Source organism: Gorilla gorilla, chromosome 16 (genome assembly GCF_029281585.2).
Source record: "Gorilla gorilla gorilla isolate KB3781 chromosome 16, NHGRI_mGorGor1-v2.1_pri, whole genome shotgun sequence".
Taxonomy (NCBI): domain Eukaryota; kingdom Metazoa; phylum Chordata; class Mammalia; order Primates; family Hominidae; genus Gorilla; species Gorilla gorilla.
In genome coordinates, this window is record NC_073240.2 from 42,512,759 (window position 1) to 42,529,685 (window position 16,927).

The window sequence follows — 16,927 nt, forward strand, 5'->3', positions numbered from 1 at the left end:
AATTAGCTTTGTGCATAGCTGAGAGAAGAACTTTTTAGTCCAAGGAATGGCATATGCAAAGGACCTGAGGCTACAGTTGGCTTAAGGTGCTTAAAGTTGGTAAGGTGGCTGGGGTGGAGTGAGTGAGTGAAGGGGAGGGTGTAGGAAATGAGGTCAGAGAGGTAGGTAGCCAGAGACCTGATGATTTAGGGCCTTGTAAGCCTGGGTAGAGTATTTGGATTTGAACTTGAGGGAGATGGGAAGCCATTTGGAGGGTTTTGGGCAAAATGATGACATGATTTCATTTATATTATATTTTATTTTTATTTATTTATTTACTTATTTATTTATTTTTGAGACAGATCTCACTCTGTCGTCCAGGCTGGAGTGCAGTGGTACAATCTCGGTTCACTGTAAGCTCCGCCTCCCGGGTTCACACCATTGTCCTGCCTCAGCCTCCCCAGCAGCTGGGACTACAGGTGCACGCCGTCACGCCCGGCTAATTTTTTTTTGTATTTTTATTAGAGACGGGGGTTTCACCCTGTTAGCCAGCATGGTCTCGATCTCCTGACCTCGTGATCCACCCGTCTCGGCCTCCCAAAGTGCTGGGATTACAGGCGTGAGCCACCACACCCGGCCTCTCATTTATATTTTAAAAGAATCCCTGTGACCTACCATGTGGAGAAAAGACTATAGGGGGTAAGGCCTGAAGCAGGGAGAGCATGTGGGTGTTACAGTCCAAGTGAGAGATAATAGTGACTTGAACTAAGTGGCATGGTGGTAAATAGTTACAGGCTCTCTGAGAGGGGAAAAAACTGTGATTTGGAAGATTTGTGAGCCTTTGCTGATTTCCAGGGTGTAAGTCGTCCTGCGGTGGTGATTTCAGGGCCACTCGTTTACTAGCACCGAATGTGGGAAAAGTTGTGCCCAGTCAGCATTCTTGAGTTGGTGCAAGCCAGCTCCAGCACACCACCGATTGAACTTGAATGCATGAACCTGGGGTGTGTTTGCAGGGGATGTTCAAATTTGTCTCCATCTTCTAGGGCAGTTGGAAGCTCTACCACCTTCTTGGAAAGGAGGCGAGGAAGAAGGTTATCAGAGGGAGAGTCAGTTTATGAAGTCCATCATGTTGAAGCCTTGCAAAATAAGCCTAGATGTTGGAGGCCTTGCAGGAACTCTGGACTCTTAGATCCTTTGAAAGTGGAGCTCAACACAAAACCTCCCTGCAAACAGGAAGCTGGTTTGAGTTAAGAACATAAAATAAAAACCAGCTGATGCCCCTGAATGTTTTCCCCTGCTCCTCCCCTTCCACAGAGCCAAAGGAAACTGCTTTTTCCCCCCCTTGGATAGCTGCTTAGAAAGCCAGAAAAAGCCAAAAACATAAATCCTTTGAAAATAAGCCAAGTTTTGAGCCCAGGCAAACTCCTGCCTGTGGGGTTTTCCTAGTGCGGAAGTATGTTCCACTGCTGAGAGTCCTAGGAGGAAAATGACTAAGGAACACAAAGGTGCCGGTGATCAGAGCCTGTCTCCCAGTCCTGGCAGAAAGAGATGGTCAGTAGCAGGGTTTCCCAAACTAGAGCTTCCAGCCCATTTGTAGGTCATGAAATCAGTAAAGTGGGCCATGACCAGACTTTTTAATGAAATGGAATATAATAGAAAATAGAGTATATTGTACTCTAGGATTAACAATAGTATATTGTTTTGTGAAACTTTCAGTTTTATGCATATGCACACACGTCTCTATATACTGGCTCATGATATAAAATGTGTTTCTTACTGTGGGTCATGGCCAAAAAACTTTGATAAACACTGGTCTTTAGAGTGTTAGTAGCCCACGTCTCCTTCTTGCTTTAGAGAATTAATTCTCTTTGGAATTGGATCATCTACCCACAAAACACCTACCCAAATTCCTGTTAGAAAGAAGATCAGCTGAGAACCAACTGACTTGATGTAATTCTTCGGCACCAACACTGAAGCATGAGGGACGGAAGGGATCAATGCAAATTTAAATCCAAAGGATTTACCTTTAATCAGATTACCAGGAGAAAATAAGAGTTGAGCAGCCCTTTAGCTCACTACACTTGATTCTGTGGCCTCTCCCAGCTGTGTGGGTAATGCCAGCCTGGGGCCGTTCTCTTTCCTGTCTGCAGAAGGCGGTGGGTGTGGCAGGAATGTCCCTAAATATCCCCTCCTCTGGGAGAGTTGAAGGTTCAGTGCCAGGATGACGTGGTGACTTAAACTGAGTATCCCCCAGACTTCCCCAGGATGATTTTGTTGCTCTCCAGTCAGTAATAGGTGACTAGATCCCAGTGGTTCATTAAGCTGAGAAAAAGTAGAGGAGGCATAAGTTAGGGGAACCTATCAAGAATGTATAGAGAAGGCCAAAGTTACTTTATTCCACACTAGGTTTAGTGCCTCAGATCGGCGCAAGGGTAATTGGCAAGTTTGGTGCTTGCCAGGTGGCTGTGGGTTGCTGCTCTGTATTGAAACCACATCTACCAGTGAGCAGACACACGTTAGAATTCCTCGTCTGCATCCCCAAGATACACAGATAACCTTGGGGACCTTTCTGGGGAATAGGTATTAAATGTAACATCTCAGGAGACTTATTTTGGTCTTCGGCCACCACAGGGCATTTCCTTCCAACCTAATTCAAGCTAAAATGATCTTCAGAGATAAGAATTTAAACAGGTTCAGCCGGGTGCGGTGGCTCATGCCTGTAATCCCAGCACTTTGGGAGGCCGAGGCGGGTGGATCACGAGGTCAGGAGGTCGAGACCATCCTGGCTAACATGGTGAAACCCTGTCTCTACTAAAAATACAAAAAATTAGCCGGGTGTGGTGGCGGGTGCCTGTAGTCCCAGCTACTCAGGACGCTGAGGCAGGAGAATGGCGTGAACCCGGGAGGTGGAGCTTGCAGTGAGCCGAGATGGTGCCACTGCACTCCAGCCTGGGTGACAGAGTGAGACTCTGTCTCAAAAAAAAAAAAAAAAAAAAAAAAAAAAAAAATCTAAACAGGTTCTCTAGGAGTACTTTTTGAGATGGCGTCTCACTGTGTCACCCAGGCTGGAGTGCAATGGTGTGATCTCGGCTCACTGCAACCTCCACCTCCCAGGTTCAAATGAATCTCGTGCCTCAGCCTCCTGATTAGCTGGGATTACAGGCACCAACCACCATGCCTGGCTAATTTTTGTATTTTTAGTAGAGATGGGGTTTCACTATGTTGGCCAGGCTGGTCTCAAACTTCTGACCTCAAGTGATCTGCCCACCTCGGCATCCCAAAGTGCTGGGATTACAGGCATGAGCCGTTGCACCTGGCCCCTCTAGGAGTACTTTTAATTCTGCGGTTGGAGCAATAAGAGAGAAGGAGAAACTCCAAAACTGTCCTAATTGATTCTGAGCCTCCCCTCTGTAGAAACTGGCCTGTACTAAGAATAGACCGCCCTGCCACAAGCATATACGCTAAGTGTTTCTGGTTTACATTGCCCTCTTAGGGCCTCTGAAACTCTCCTCAGGTTCAGTGTTTTCATAGCAGAGTGCTGTCTAGCCTGTTCACATGTCCGCCCTGCATTCTGAAGCCCCACTCTCTGAGCCAGGGGAGATCAGGGACATTCTTGAGCAGAGCCAGTGCAGGGAGTGCACAGTCCTGGAGCAGGTAAAGACCTGGAGCAGCAAGTGAAAGACCCAGAGCAGAGGATGACATGGAGTGACAGCAAGAGGTTAGAGGGAAGTCTCAATCTCACTTGGCATTGTCTAGCAGAAAGACCAATGAATTAATTTGAGGTTAGTTCGTGTGGGTCCTGAGGCCTGCAGACAGTGTGGGGTAACAATACTAATGATGAGAGTGATGAGTGTCTCCCGTGGCCGTGTCCTCTCTGAATCTCTGAGCATTTTATCTTTCATCTCTGTGGGAGTTGCAGCTTAATAATAATAATTAGAGTACCCTGAGCATCGGTGCTTTGTAGAACACAGCATTAAGCCCTGTTTCTGCCTCCTTGGATTGTAGTCTATGAACTGGCAGACATTTGGGAGGTGGAGCCCTCTGACAGAGGGGAAGAACATGATAGAATGCAAAGGTCAGGGATATTCTGAGTCACCTAATTGATACCTAACATTCTTTTGGCTCTTGGTAGGTCAGAGTGGCCTTTCCTTCATGCCTGCCAAAGCACAAAGATCAGTGGCCTCACCCAAGTCTCACAGACCCAAGAGTCTAGTCTGGGGATCCCAGGCTCTGGCTTATACATGGTACCTTCCTGGATTTGGGGAATGCTTGTTCCTCTGTGGCCATGAGTTATGCTTTAACGAGTTGGTGTTCTTTCCTGTGGTACCAGCAGACTGAGCCCTGCCGAAAATAGGTGATGCACGCTGGGTTTTTCCCGTGTGATCAAGAAGCCCGGTGGGCAGAATAGAAGAAGCTGCAGAAGTCATAGCTTCATTCTCCTGAAAACATGGGTGTCTGGAAAGTAGCCACTGCCTCAGGATGGTCCCAGGTACCTTCAGCACCTTCTTCCCAAACACACTCTGTCTGTAACATGTCACTTCTGTCTTCTTCTAACAGGTGACCTTGGAGAAGGTGCTGGGAATTACAGTGTCTGGAGGCAGAGGACTTGCCTGTGACCCCCGATCAGGTTTAGTTGCTTACCCAGCAGGGTAAGTAAGCGCCTTGGAAGAGATCTTGATGCATGGGAATTTATAGCCATGCTAGAGCAGTTGGGATGGGCAGGGATTTTCTGGTATCTTCTGGAAGATAGATACAGGTTAATGTTTTGTTGCCATTTTTGTAAAGAGACGCAGGACCAGGTAAAGGTTCTTTGTCGGGTGCTGTCATTGTTGCCATCCTGTCCTGCTTTTCGGTTATCTACCCCACCTCCCACACACAGATTTACACTTTATGTTACACACAGTTCCCAGCACCATCTTCAGTAACTACCTTCCAGTCATTTAAAAAACAGCTTTATTGAGATGTAATTCACATACCATATAACTCACTATTTAAAATACCCAATTCAGTATCTTTTTAGTATATTCACAGAGTTGTGCACCCATCACCACAATCAAATTTAGGACATTTTCATGACCTTGTTCCCTTTTTTTTTTTTTGAGACAGGTTCTGGCTCTGTCGCCTAGGCTGGAGTGCAGTGGCTTGATGTCGGCTCACTGCACCTCCGCCTCCGACACTCAAGCAATCCTCCCACCTCAGTCTCCCGAGTAGCTGGGACTACAGGTGCACTGCCCCATGCCTGGCGAATTTTTTGTAGAGATGGGGTTTCACCACATTGCCCAGGCTGGTCTTGAACTCCTGAGCTCAAGCCATCCACCTGCCTCAGCCACCCAAAGTGCTGGGATTACAGGCGTGAGCCACTGTGCCTGGCCCCGTTCCTATCAGTCACTTTTCATTCCCACCCCCACCTTACCAGACCTTCATCCCTAGGCAACCACTGTCTCCATTAATTTGCCTATTCTGGATATTTCATATAAACGGAATCAGATAACACTGTATTTGGCCTTTTGTAACTGGCTTCTTTTTGTTGCCCATCCTGGAGTGCAGTGGTATGATCATGGCTGACTGCAGCCTCAGCCTCTTGCCTTAGCCTCCTGAGTAGCTGGAGCTATGGGTGTGTGCCACCATGCCCAGCTAATTTTTCCATTTTTTGTAGAGACAGGGTCTAACTCTATTGCCTAGGCTAGTTTCGAACTCCTGGGCTCAAGCAATCCTCCCGCTTCAGCTTCCCAAAGTGCTGGGATTACAGGCGTGAGCCACCACGCCTGGCCAGCATAATGTTTTCAGGGTTAATCTATGTCACAGCATGTATCACTACCTTATTCCTTTTTGTGGCTGAATAATATTCCACTGGATGGATGTAGCACATTTTATCTATTCTTCAGTTGATGGACATTTGGGTTGTTTCTACTTCTTAGCTATTATGAATATTCATCTGTTCTAGTCACTTTGAGAGAGATCAGTGCCATAGAAGAGAAGTAGGGGAGTGGGGCTACTATTCTTTCTCTTGCTGCCTTTTCACTTCTCTGCTCCTACAAGTGGGAAACCTCCAAGCATAGTTTCTTCAGGCTTCTGGAGAAAGCTTGGAACCCCTCCTGCTTCTGGCTCACTCTGTTCCATGCTGATAGGCACAGGAATGTGAAAATGAGTAGCGCTACCTCTGTACCTTTCTTACTCTACCATTAACTTGTTAATGCCTAGTTCATTCCCCAATGTAATTTTCATAGCAACTTTTATAGTTTTTATACTAGATACATGATTTGCTTAGTTTTATCACCTCATCAAAAAAGCTTCCTTTATCAGGCTGGGCCCGGTGGCTCACGCCTATAATCCCAGTACCTTGGGAGGCCAAGGTGGGCGGATCACTTGAGGTCAGGAGTTGGAGACCAGCCTGGCCAACATGTTGAAACCCTGTCTCTACTAAAAACACAAAAAAAATTTGCTGGGCGTGATGGCGGGTGCTGGTAGTCCCAGCTGCTTGGGAGGCTGAAGCATGAGAATCACTTGAACCCAGGAGGTGGAGGTTGCAGTGAGCGCAGATTTCGCCACTGCACTCCAGCCTGGGCGACAAAGAGAGACTCTGTCTTAAAAAAAAACAAGCCACCACCAAAAAAAGCTACCTTTATCGATCAAGTACAGTCATGTGTCACTTAATGATGGGGATATGTTCTGAGAAATGTGTCATTTGGCAATTTCGTTGTTGAGTGAACATTACAGAGTATACTTACACAAACCCTAGATGGTATAGCCTACTACATACCTAGGCTACATGGTGTAGCCGGTTGCGCCTGGACTACAAACCTGCACAGCAGGTTACTGTACTGAATACTGTATGTAATCTTAAGACAATGGTATTTGTATATTTAAACATAGAAAAAGTACGGTTAAAATATCATATAAAATATATTTTAAAAAGGCACACCTGTATAAGGCACTTACCATGAATGGAGTTTCCAGGACTGGAAGTTGTTCTGGGTGAGTCAGTGAGTGAGTGGTGAGTGAGTGTGAGTGCCAAGAACATTACTGTACACTTTACAAACACTGTACACTTGGCCATACTAAATTTATTTTAAAAACATACATTCAATAATAGATTAACCTAACTTACTGTAACTTTCTTACATTTTATAAACTTTTTTTTTTTAACTTCTTGACTCTTGTAGTAACACTTAGCTTAAAACACAAACACAGTACAGCTATACAAAAATATTTTTCTTTTATCTTTTTTCTGAGATGGAGTCTCCCTCTGTCACCCAGGCTGGAATGCAGTGGCATGATCTTAGCTCACTGCAACCTCTGCCTCCTGGGTTCAAGTGATTCTCCTGCCTCAGCCTCCTGAGTAGCTGGGATTACAGGCTCCTGCCACCACGCCTGGCTAATTTTTGTATTTTTAGTAGAGATGGGGTTTCGCCATGTTGGCCAGGCTGGTCTTGAACTAATGACCTCAAGTGATCTACCCGCCTTGGCCTCCCAAAGTGCTGGCATTACAGGCATGAGCTACCGTGCCTGACCCAAAAGTATTTTCTTTTTATCTTCTATAAGCTTTAAATGTTGTTTTTAACTTTTTAAACTTTTTTGTTAAAAACAAAGACACAAACACACACATTAGCCTAGCGCATAGAACTACATAGGGTCAGGATCATCAAGATGTCACTAAGTGACAGGAATATTTTAGCTCCATTATAATCTTACGGGACTACTGTCATACATGCCCTTCACTGTTGACCAAAATGTTATTATGTGACGTATAACTGTACTTATTCTATGCCAGGTACTTTTTAAGCACTTTATTTGAATTATTTAATACTCTGAGCAACTATTATCACCCTCATATTTTAGAGGAGGAAATTGAGATTCAAAGAGGTCAAGCAGGCCGAGTGCAGTGGCTCACGCCTATAATCCTAGCACTTTGGGAGGGCAAGGTGGGCGGATCACCTGAGGTCAGGAGTTCAAGACCAGCCTGGCCAACATGGTGACATCTTGTCTCTACCAAAATACAAAAATTAGCCTGGCGTGATGGCGGGTGCTGGTAGTCCCAGTTACTCGGGAGGCTGAGATGGGAGAATCGCTTGAACCTGGGAGACGGTGTTTGCAGTGAGCCGAGATCGCGCCACTGCACTCCAGCCTGAGCAGCTGAGCAAGACTCCATCTCAAAAAAAAAAAAAAAAAAAAAGAGGTTAAGCAGGCAGGGTGCAGTGGCTTTGGGAAGCCAAGGTGGGAGGATTGCTTGAGACCAAGAATTTGAAACCAGCCTGGGCAACATAATGAGAACCCTGTCTCTACCAAAAAGTAAAAATAAAAAAAATTAGCTGGGTATGGTGGCATGTGCCTGTAGTCCTAGCAACTGGGGAGGTTGAGGCAGGAGGATTGCTTGAGCCCAGGAGGTGAAGGCTGCAGTGAACTATGATCGTGCCATTGCACTCCAGCTTGGGTGACACAGTGAAACCCTGCCTCTTAAAAAAACCAAAAGGGTTAAAGAGTTTGCTTGAGGTAACATAGCTAGTGTGTGTAACGGGGTTCTAACCCAAGTAGTATGACTGTGGAGCTCTGATTGTTAAAATGGCACAGAGTGGGGGAAGACCACACTGTTTTTTTTTTGAGACAGAGTTTCATTCTTCTTGCCCAGGCTGGAGTGCAATGGACGATCTCAGCTCACCGCAACCTCCGCCTCCTGGGCTCAAGCAATTCTCCTGCCTCAGCCTCCAGAGTAGCTGGGATTACAGGCATGCGCCATCATGCCCAGCTAATTTTGTATTTTTAGTAGAGATGGGGTTTCTCCATGTTGGTCAGGCTGGTCTCGAACTCCTGACCTTAGGTGATCTGCCCACATTGGCCTCCCAAAGTGCTGGGATTACAGGTGTGAGCCACTGTGCCCGGCCACTTTCTGCTTATTTTTAACAAATTGCTTTTCCTCTAAGCTGCCTACCTGCCCTTTGAATGAGAAGAGCCCCATTTATGGGCAGCTCAGTCTGTGCAAGGGAGACTTCTGCCCCTGGGTTTGGGGTCAGTGTCTCTCCCAAGTGGTCCTCTGGTGTTTAATGGCTGCAGTAAGGGTGCTGTGGGAGCCACACGGGCTCTGCCTGGCAAAGGCTAGGCTAGGCTCCATTTTCCCCTAGAGAAGCAAGTTGATGGAAAGACCTCTCTATTGGATAAGTTTGTGCAGCCTGCCTCAGGGGAATTCCACTTGTTCTTGCCTCTGCCTGGGAAAGCCAGGTTCCCTCTTGTTGGAGGTGGGGCTGGGGTAGCACAGGCAGAAAAGGCCTTGGGGTGCTGCTTGGTGCATGCTGAGCCCTGTGTCCCTGCCCTGGGGAGTGTGGAGTCCTGCCCGCTTTCTTCCTCACACACCCCTGGACTCCAGGCCTGGCCTTTAAGGGCATGTGCTTGTGCATGTTTATGAGCAGGTCTCAGCCCAGTGCATGTGCCTGGGAGTCATGATCCTTCCAGATGGTGTACAGGCTTTTCTGATGGAACCTCTAGTAGGTTTCCTAAGTGTGTATGCTTGGCTTAGGCCATCCCTGGGCAGTGCCCCTAATCTGTTCCCTGACCTTTTGATTTCTTAGAACTTGAAGTTGTCTGTGCAAATGGCTTCTTTTCTGGGTGTTTGAGTTTTGCTGTGTTCTAGAACTCCCTGATGTGCTGCTGTGATGTTGGGGGCCACCAGATTCTGTGTGAGCACAAGCAGGTTCTTCACCTCCCTCCTTGTCTCCCTGCTTTTCTTATCTGATCATCCTTACACTGCCCCCAGCCCCCACGCTCTTGTTCCTCCTGTGCCTGTTGCTTTGGGAGCCAGCTCAGGTATCCTAGAAACAAGGAGAGAAACAAAACTCAGAAAATTCTCTGAGGCCCAGAGGCGAATATCAAACCAAAACAAAGTTTTCTGAAAGGAAATGGAACAGCACAGGAAAGGAGGGTGGGCAGTGTGTCAGGCAGAGGTGGGTAGGAGCTCCAGGCTGAGCATGGAGCCTGTCCTAGTGGCTCCTACATCCCTTGGCCGTTGTTTCCCCACGGGAAGCCCCCCTACTAGAGGATGCCAGACAGCCCCTTTGAGAGACTTAATTGAGTTGAACACCCTTAATTGAGTTGGGCCTTTTCCTCAGCCGGCTGGTGGAAGGTTGATGGGCCTTCAAGCCCAGCACAGCCCCTGTGCCCCTGTGCCCCTGTGCCCAGTCCTGAGAATGGGTTTCTCCTGGCTCCCATGCCAGAATGGCCTGGGTGAGTGCCCTTCGCACAGCTGCTCCTCTCCCGCTGGGATGGGAAGTGTCCCAGCGAGGTGACGGGGTGTATCTGGCAGCTAAGAAGAGACCTCTTGGTTGATTTAAGTGGGGAGGAGAAGAGGGAACCCCTGCTCTCCTGAGGAGGCCCTCCATTTCCTCAGCCCGTGTTAAAATTGATGCTGAGATCCTCAGCTTTGAAGCATTGCACTGGGTGTGACAGAATTCTCCTCCTGAACTGTGTTCTCGTGACACCTGAGCTGAAGGAACACAGAGCTACCTTCTTACTCGCTGTAGGGTATTTGCCAGGGACAGTAGAGAGACCAGGTGGGCCTGAGAGAAGAAAAGGTTGGGACTTGATGCCCAGGATCATGAAGTGTGTTAGCAGACAGGCCTGTGACCTCAGTGTTCTGCTCTTTCCACCTCTACACTGCCCTTGAGCATCAAGGAGTCCTAAATGCCTGAGGTACAGGAGAACCATGGACCTCTCCCCAGGGCCCTCATTCACACTCTGCTACCCAGGAGGTTCCTTGGCAGCCAGGGCTTTGAGATCTTGCCCCTAGTGACTTGAAGATATATTCACTTGTTTATAAATAATTACTGAGGGCCTATCATCTAGGCCCTGGGAAATTAACAGTAAGTAAAATAGACCAAAAATACCATCCTCACAGAACTGGCAGTCTGGTGTGTGAAGATGGATCCCCACCCCCAGTGTAAGTTATAAGCATGATTACAAATTGATGTGTGCTTTGGAAACAGTAGAAGCAGTAGCAGTGACGGAGGTAGGGTTGTAATGATAAATAGGGCTGGAGGGCGACATTTGAGCGAGGCCAGAAGCCCCTTTGGCATGCTTCTGTGAGTCATTCTCAGATTTTACCTGGTCTGAAAGAAAACAATTCAAAGGCCCAGGGTCCCTGGTTGACCTTGTGTGTCCTGCTCCCTGTGTCTGTGCTGCCCCATGCATAGCTCATCCCATCCGGGGGATGGAGAGTGGTAGGAGGTGGATCCTATGGGAATCCTGGGCTCTTTGTGGTAGCAGCAGGCCTGGACCTGTGTAGGGAAGGGGGATGTTGAAGGTTTGGCCCTTCCTGGGCAGTGGGCCCAGCACCTGGCACCAGTACTCCACAGCGTGACTCCCCCAGGCTGAGGCCTTATGTCCTTCCGTGAGAGTGAGCAGCCGCCCTGCACCCTCAGGTGCTGAGTTGCAGGACTCAGCTGATTGGGCCAACCCAGCCCTTGGCATGTGGTGGATCCCAGCCAGCACTGAGCAAGGGCTCACCCTGCTGGGCAGGGTCAGGGGATGTGGAGAGAAAGATTGATACAAACTGTGCCCCGCACTCCTCTCCCCAGCTGACCTAGGAGCTTGCTCAGAGTTCACCAAGAAGGCTAAGAGGGCTCCTTGGTGCTTTTGAGAACAGGTCAGTAGGGCCTCAAGTCAAGCACACAAGGAGCCCTGGCCATGCTGCTCTCACTTCAGCATCTGCGTTATCGTCCCTGCATGTGTAGATGCGACCGTTGTTGCATGCTCTCTTTCTCTTGTTGGATGGCTTCCAAATATCAATAATTAGAAATAAAAATAGTTGCTTAAGGGATGACCTCTGTGTGTTTCCTTTTCTTGCTTAGCTCTTCCATGGCACACCTGAGAATTTCTTAGGCTATACTGGGGGCAAGGGGATGTTAGAGGAGGGAGAGATTGCCTCATTGCCTCTAGCCAGTCATCCTTCTATCTACGTAGTGTTCCTACACACACACGCATCATTCACCCTTCTTCCACCATGGAGCTGAACATAGGAGAAGGAGGAAACAGAGGATATTGTGTCCCAGGAAGACTGAGTTTGTATGCAGTGACTTGGAAAGTGTTTTAAGCAGTCTGATGCACTACCCTTTAAAGGCTGAAATGCTGCTTTGGGATGAGAATTAAGGGAAAACTCGTAAACTTGCAAATAGATCCCAGTTTTTCTGGATTTGGAATATGGTTGGCTGGATTATGCATCGAGTCAATTCAATTAGATCAACTCTCAGCTGAAGCCCTTTACCATGGTTCCTGTGTAACTAATCAGAAAGCTAGGGAACCTGTCCCCATTCAGACTAGAGCCTTTGCTGGAGAGAGGAGTCTGTAGAGGGCCTCAGGTCAGCACAGATTGCAGGAAGGTTCAGAAAACGTTGTTTAACCACTGAGAACTTTCTGGGCTCTGAATTCATGATAGTGGCAGGCCTGGGGCTATTACTTTTCATATACTGCATAAAGTATTAAAACCTAAATATCTAAATCTGGCTGGGCACAGTGGCTCACGCCTGTAATCCCAACACTTTGGGAGGCCAAGGTGGGTGGATCACCTGAGGTCAGGAGTTTGAGACCAGCCTGACCAATATAGTGAAATCACATCTCTACTAAAAATATAAAAAAATTAGCCAGGCTTGGTGATGGTTGCCTGTAATTCCAGCTACTGGGGAGGCTGAGACAGAAGAATTGCTTGAACCCGGGAGGTGGAGGTTGCAGTGAGCTGAGATCACGCCACTGCACTCCAGCCTGGGTGACAGAGTGAGACTCCATCTCAAAAAAAAAAGAAAAAAAAATCTAAATCTGTGCACTTTGAACTCTTATAATTTTCTTTCTTTCTTTCTTTCTTTCTTTTTTTTTTTTTTGTAGACCTAGTCTCGCTCTGTCACCCAGGCTGGAGTGCCATGGTGTGATTTTGGCTCGCTGCAAGCTCCGCCTCCTGGGTTCACGCCATTCTCCTGCCTCAGTCTCCCCAGTAGCTGGAACTACAGGTGCCCGCCACCATGCCTGGCTAATTTATGTATTTTTAGTAGAGATGGGGTTTCACCATGTTGGCCAGGATGGTCTCGATCTCCTGACCTCCTGATCTGCCAGCCTCAGCCTCCCAAAGTGCTGGGATTACAGGCGTGAGGCACCGCTCCCGGCTCTGTTATAATTTTCATTTGCCTGCTCAAGAGCGATGGGGTGCAGAGTTTCTAGAGCCATCTTGCTTTCGTCGTACTTTTTTTTTTTTGAGACAGAGTCTAGTTCTTGTCGCCCAGGCTGGAGTGCAATGGCATGATCTCAACTCATTGCAACCTTCACCTCCTGGGTTCAAGCAATTCTCCTGCCTCAGCCTCCCAAGTAGCTGGGATTACAGGTACCCACCACCACACCTCGTTTATTTTTGTATTTTTAGTAGAGATGGGGTTTTACCATGTTGGCCAGCCTGATCTCGAACTCCTGACCTCAGGTGATCTGCCTGTCTCAGCCTCCCGAAGTGCTGGGATTATAGGCATGAGCCACTGTGCCCAGCCTGTCATACTTTTTAAAACCCTCCTGACTGTGACATTCTAGAAGGGGAAGCAGGAGACTAGAAGGTGGTATAAAAAGAGAAAGGAGTTGAAGACCAGCCTGGGCAACATGGCAAAACCCCATCTCTACAAAAAATAAAAAAATTAACTGGGTATGGTGGCATGTGCTTGTAATCCCAGCTACTTGGGAGGCTGAGGTGGGAGGATTGCTTGAGCCCAGGAGGTCGAGGCTGCAGGGAGCTGTGATGGTGCCATGGTGCCACTGCAGTCCAGCCTGGGTGACAGAGCGAGACCCTGCCTCAAAAAAAAAAAAAAAAAAAAAATGAAGGAAGGGCTGAGCCAGGGTGGCATGAGCCTGTAATCCCAGCTACTTGGGAGGATGAGGCAGGAGGATTACTTGAGCCCAGGAGTTCAAGACCAGCTTGGGCAACATAGTGAGACCTTGTCTCAAAAAAACAGAGAAAGGAAACAGAAACAAGGAAAGAGTAGGAAATGGAGAAAGAAGGAGAAAAAAAAACACACAGGAAGAGTTGAGGGGTTAGAGGAGAAAATGATGTGACTCAGGAATTCCACAGCTGTTGGTCAGCCTGGCAGTTCTGGGCATATCTAGTCACATCGGAGGTCCCAGTGTCCCCAAATCTGCATATCGAAGTGGTTTATTGAGCCCAAGATGCTTAGCCCTCACTAGCAACTTGCACCTACCTCCCTTCAAGTTTCCAGCCAGTAGTGGCGTTCAGATATGGGGGCTGCAGTGGAGTCCCACTAGGGAAAATTAGGTCTGGGGGAAGTAGCTGTCTCCTCTTTCTCTCCTCCCTGTCTTTCCTATTCGCAGTCTCCAGGCTTGCTCTTGTCTGCTATTTCCAGTGCTAATGAAGAGTTGAGGCAGAAGGGGCAACGGGCCAGGGCCTGCTGACAGCCAGGAAGCCTAAAGAGAAGCTGCCTGGCTATTGGCCTTTGGCTTCTTGCCCCCGATTCCTACTACCCAGCTTCCGTCTCCGGAGCTGCCTCTGGAAAGGCAGGACCTGATTCCATCCAGCAGCCTTGCTGCCTGGCGGGAGAGGTTGCCACCACCTTCTCTGCGAGGCAGGCAGAGTCCCTGATTCTGCTTCTGGCAGTCGGGGGGCTCTTCTCAGGTTTCTTGGGGCCAGAGATTCTCAGGGTGGGGCTTGGGACCTCTGTGGCACTGTAAGGCTTTCCCAGGCCTTCTCAGGCTATCTCTATCCCCCACCCCATCTTACTGAGCCTCTCTGCTGTGTGGCCCCTGCCTCGCCTCCCACTTCCTTCCTCATTCAACACATGGAGGGTGTGGGGGGCCAGCTCTTGCCAAGTACACACGTGGGTGCACACGTGAGAGGCCTTACATCTTAAGGCACACATGCTTGATACATGTGTGGCCCCAAGCCTGTGAACGGGCTGTGCACCCGAGGCCTGCTTTGCCCAAATCACATTTCTTCTTCCCTCCTACACCCCTTCCTGGGGTATGCACAAGGGCTGCGGGATGGCCTGTGTCCCTGCTGCCCTTTGTGGGTATGGCCAGAGATAGAGCTGGTATTTAGCGGCCTGGCTGGGAGGACAGGCTTCCAGGGAACCCTTTCACCCTCATGGGGCTACAGAGATAGTTCCTCTTGGGTGGGGAAAAGGAGCAAGAACAGGTTGCCAGGAGAAAGCAGTGGAGGCTAGGCACGGTGGCTTATGCCTGTAATCCCAGCACTTTGGGAGGCAGATCACTTGAGTTCAAGAGTTTGGGACCAGCCTGGGCAACGTGGCAAGATCCTGTGTCTACAAAAAAAAAAAAAAAAAAAAAAAAATACAAAGATTAGCTTGCATGGTGGCACATGCCTGTGGTTCCAGCTACTAGGGAGGCTAAGGTGGGAGGATTGCCTGAGCCTGCAAGTTGAGGCTGCACTGAGCCATGTTTGCACCACTGCACTCTGGCTGGGATGACAGAGTAAGATCCTGTCTCAAAAAAAAAAAAAAAAAAAAAAGAAAAGGAAAAAAACAGTGGTGCCCTTCTGAGCTCTTTCTACCCAGCTCCCTCTGCCAGGTGACTGGAAGTCCTGGGTGGCCTGGAGGGCTCCTGGGGAAGCTGTGGTTTGCTGCTGAGCCTGTTGTCTGCTCATCTCCTCAGGTGTGTGGTTGTGTTGTTCAATCCCCGGAAACACAAACAGCACCACATCCTCAACAGTTCCAGGTAAATGGGCTGGGGTCCTCAGGATACCTCTTCCTTCTGGGAGCTATGAGAAGGGCACTGTCTAGAGTCTCTATGGCTCTGGGGGCTGGGGCCTGGTTGGGCCCTAAAGCCAGATGGGGAAGTGCCACATGTGCCATTGGTGTCTGCTGGTCTCACCTTTTGAGAGGCTGGGAGGGGGCTAGGCTTAGGCCAGCCTGCCAGTGCCCCTCTGAGCCTGCCCCATCTCTTGCAGGAAAACCATCACTGCCCTTGCCTTCTCCCCTGATGGCAAGTACTTGGTCACTGGAGAGGTGAGTGAGGAAGAGGGCTGGCAGTACTGTAAAGAGGGCAGGTGTCCTGGCCTCCGCAGAGAGCTGCGGTCCTAGGCCTGCTGTCACTTTGGCTTCTGAAACAGACACCAAATCCTGGTTTTCGCTATACCTTAAAATAGTGGTTCTCAAGCTTTAGTGTACATCAGAATCACTTGGAGGGCTTGTGAAAGCACACATCAGTGTGCTTTCAGGTCCTCAGAGATTCTGATTCTGTAGGTCTGGGATGGGAGTCTGAAATGTGCATTTGTAACAAGTTCCCAGAGAGTGCTGATCCTGCTGGTGAAGGAAGCGTGCTTTGGAAACCACTGCCTTAACTATTCCTTACCCCCGGGGGCCCCCTGCTGGGCTCAGGAGGAACGCTTCTGTCCCAGCGGCGTAGTCTTACTAGGGGCAGAAATAGACCTGAGTGGTAGTGGCTCTCAATGCCGGCTGCCCATCAGAACCATTCAGGGAGCTTTGAACAACCTGAAGTACAGACGGCCACCCAGAGATGCTGACTAAAATCCGGGGCCACTTTCTTCCTGGTAATCACTGTTGCCCTCAGATCTTTATCATATTTCCTCTGTACCCTGCCCTGACTTTTGGCTGGGGAAGTGGTGGTATCTAGTAGCTGAGGAGGCGAGGGCCCCGCTCTGGAAGACGAAGTGGGGCTGTATGCCTGTGGAGAAGTCAACAACTCACTTCCAGTTCTTGCCTCCCTGCAGAGTGGGCACATGCCTGCCGTGCGGGTTTGGGATGTGGCAGAGCACAGCCAGGTGGCCGAGCTGCAGGAGCACAAGTATGGTGTGGCTTGTGTGGCCTTCTCTCCTAGCGCCAAGTACATTGTCTCTGTGGGCTACCAGCATGACATGATCGTCAACGTGTGGGCCTGGAAGGTGAGTGGCTGGGTGGGGTGGCCTGGCAGCCTCACAGGGGTCAAGTGTCAGCTGGGGAGGCAAGAG

At 48.9% G+C, this 16,927-nt stretch overlaps 1 protein-coding gene across 17 annotated transcripts in view; it reads left to right on the top strand.

Annotated features, from left to right (window-relative positions):
• MAPKBP1 (mitogen-activated protein kinase binding protein 1) overlaps positions 1-16,927 on the top strand; it is a 58,172-nt gene that overhangs the window by 25,596 nt on the left and 15,649 nt on the right. For 14 of the 17 annotated variants that reach the window (XR_008672012.2, XR_008672006.2, XR_008672007.2 and 11 more), the window contains 4 exons: positions 4,537-4,628; positions 15,613-15,675; positions 15,908-15,965; positions 16,691-16,861. Coding sequence is in view for 9 of the 17 variants with exons in the window: in XM_055363466.2 (XP_055219441.2) it covers positions 4,537-4,628; positions 15,613-15,675; positions 15,908-15,965; positions 16,691-16,861 (384 nt within the window). In the remaining 8 variants the exon portion in view is untranslated. The other 3 variants (XM_055363470.2, XM_055363469.2, XM_055363471.2) reach the window with 3 other exon arrangements.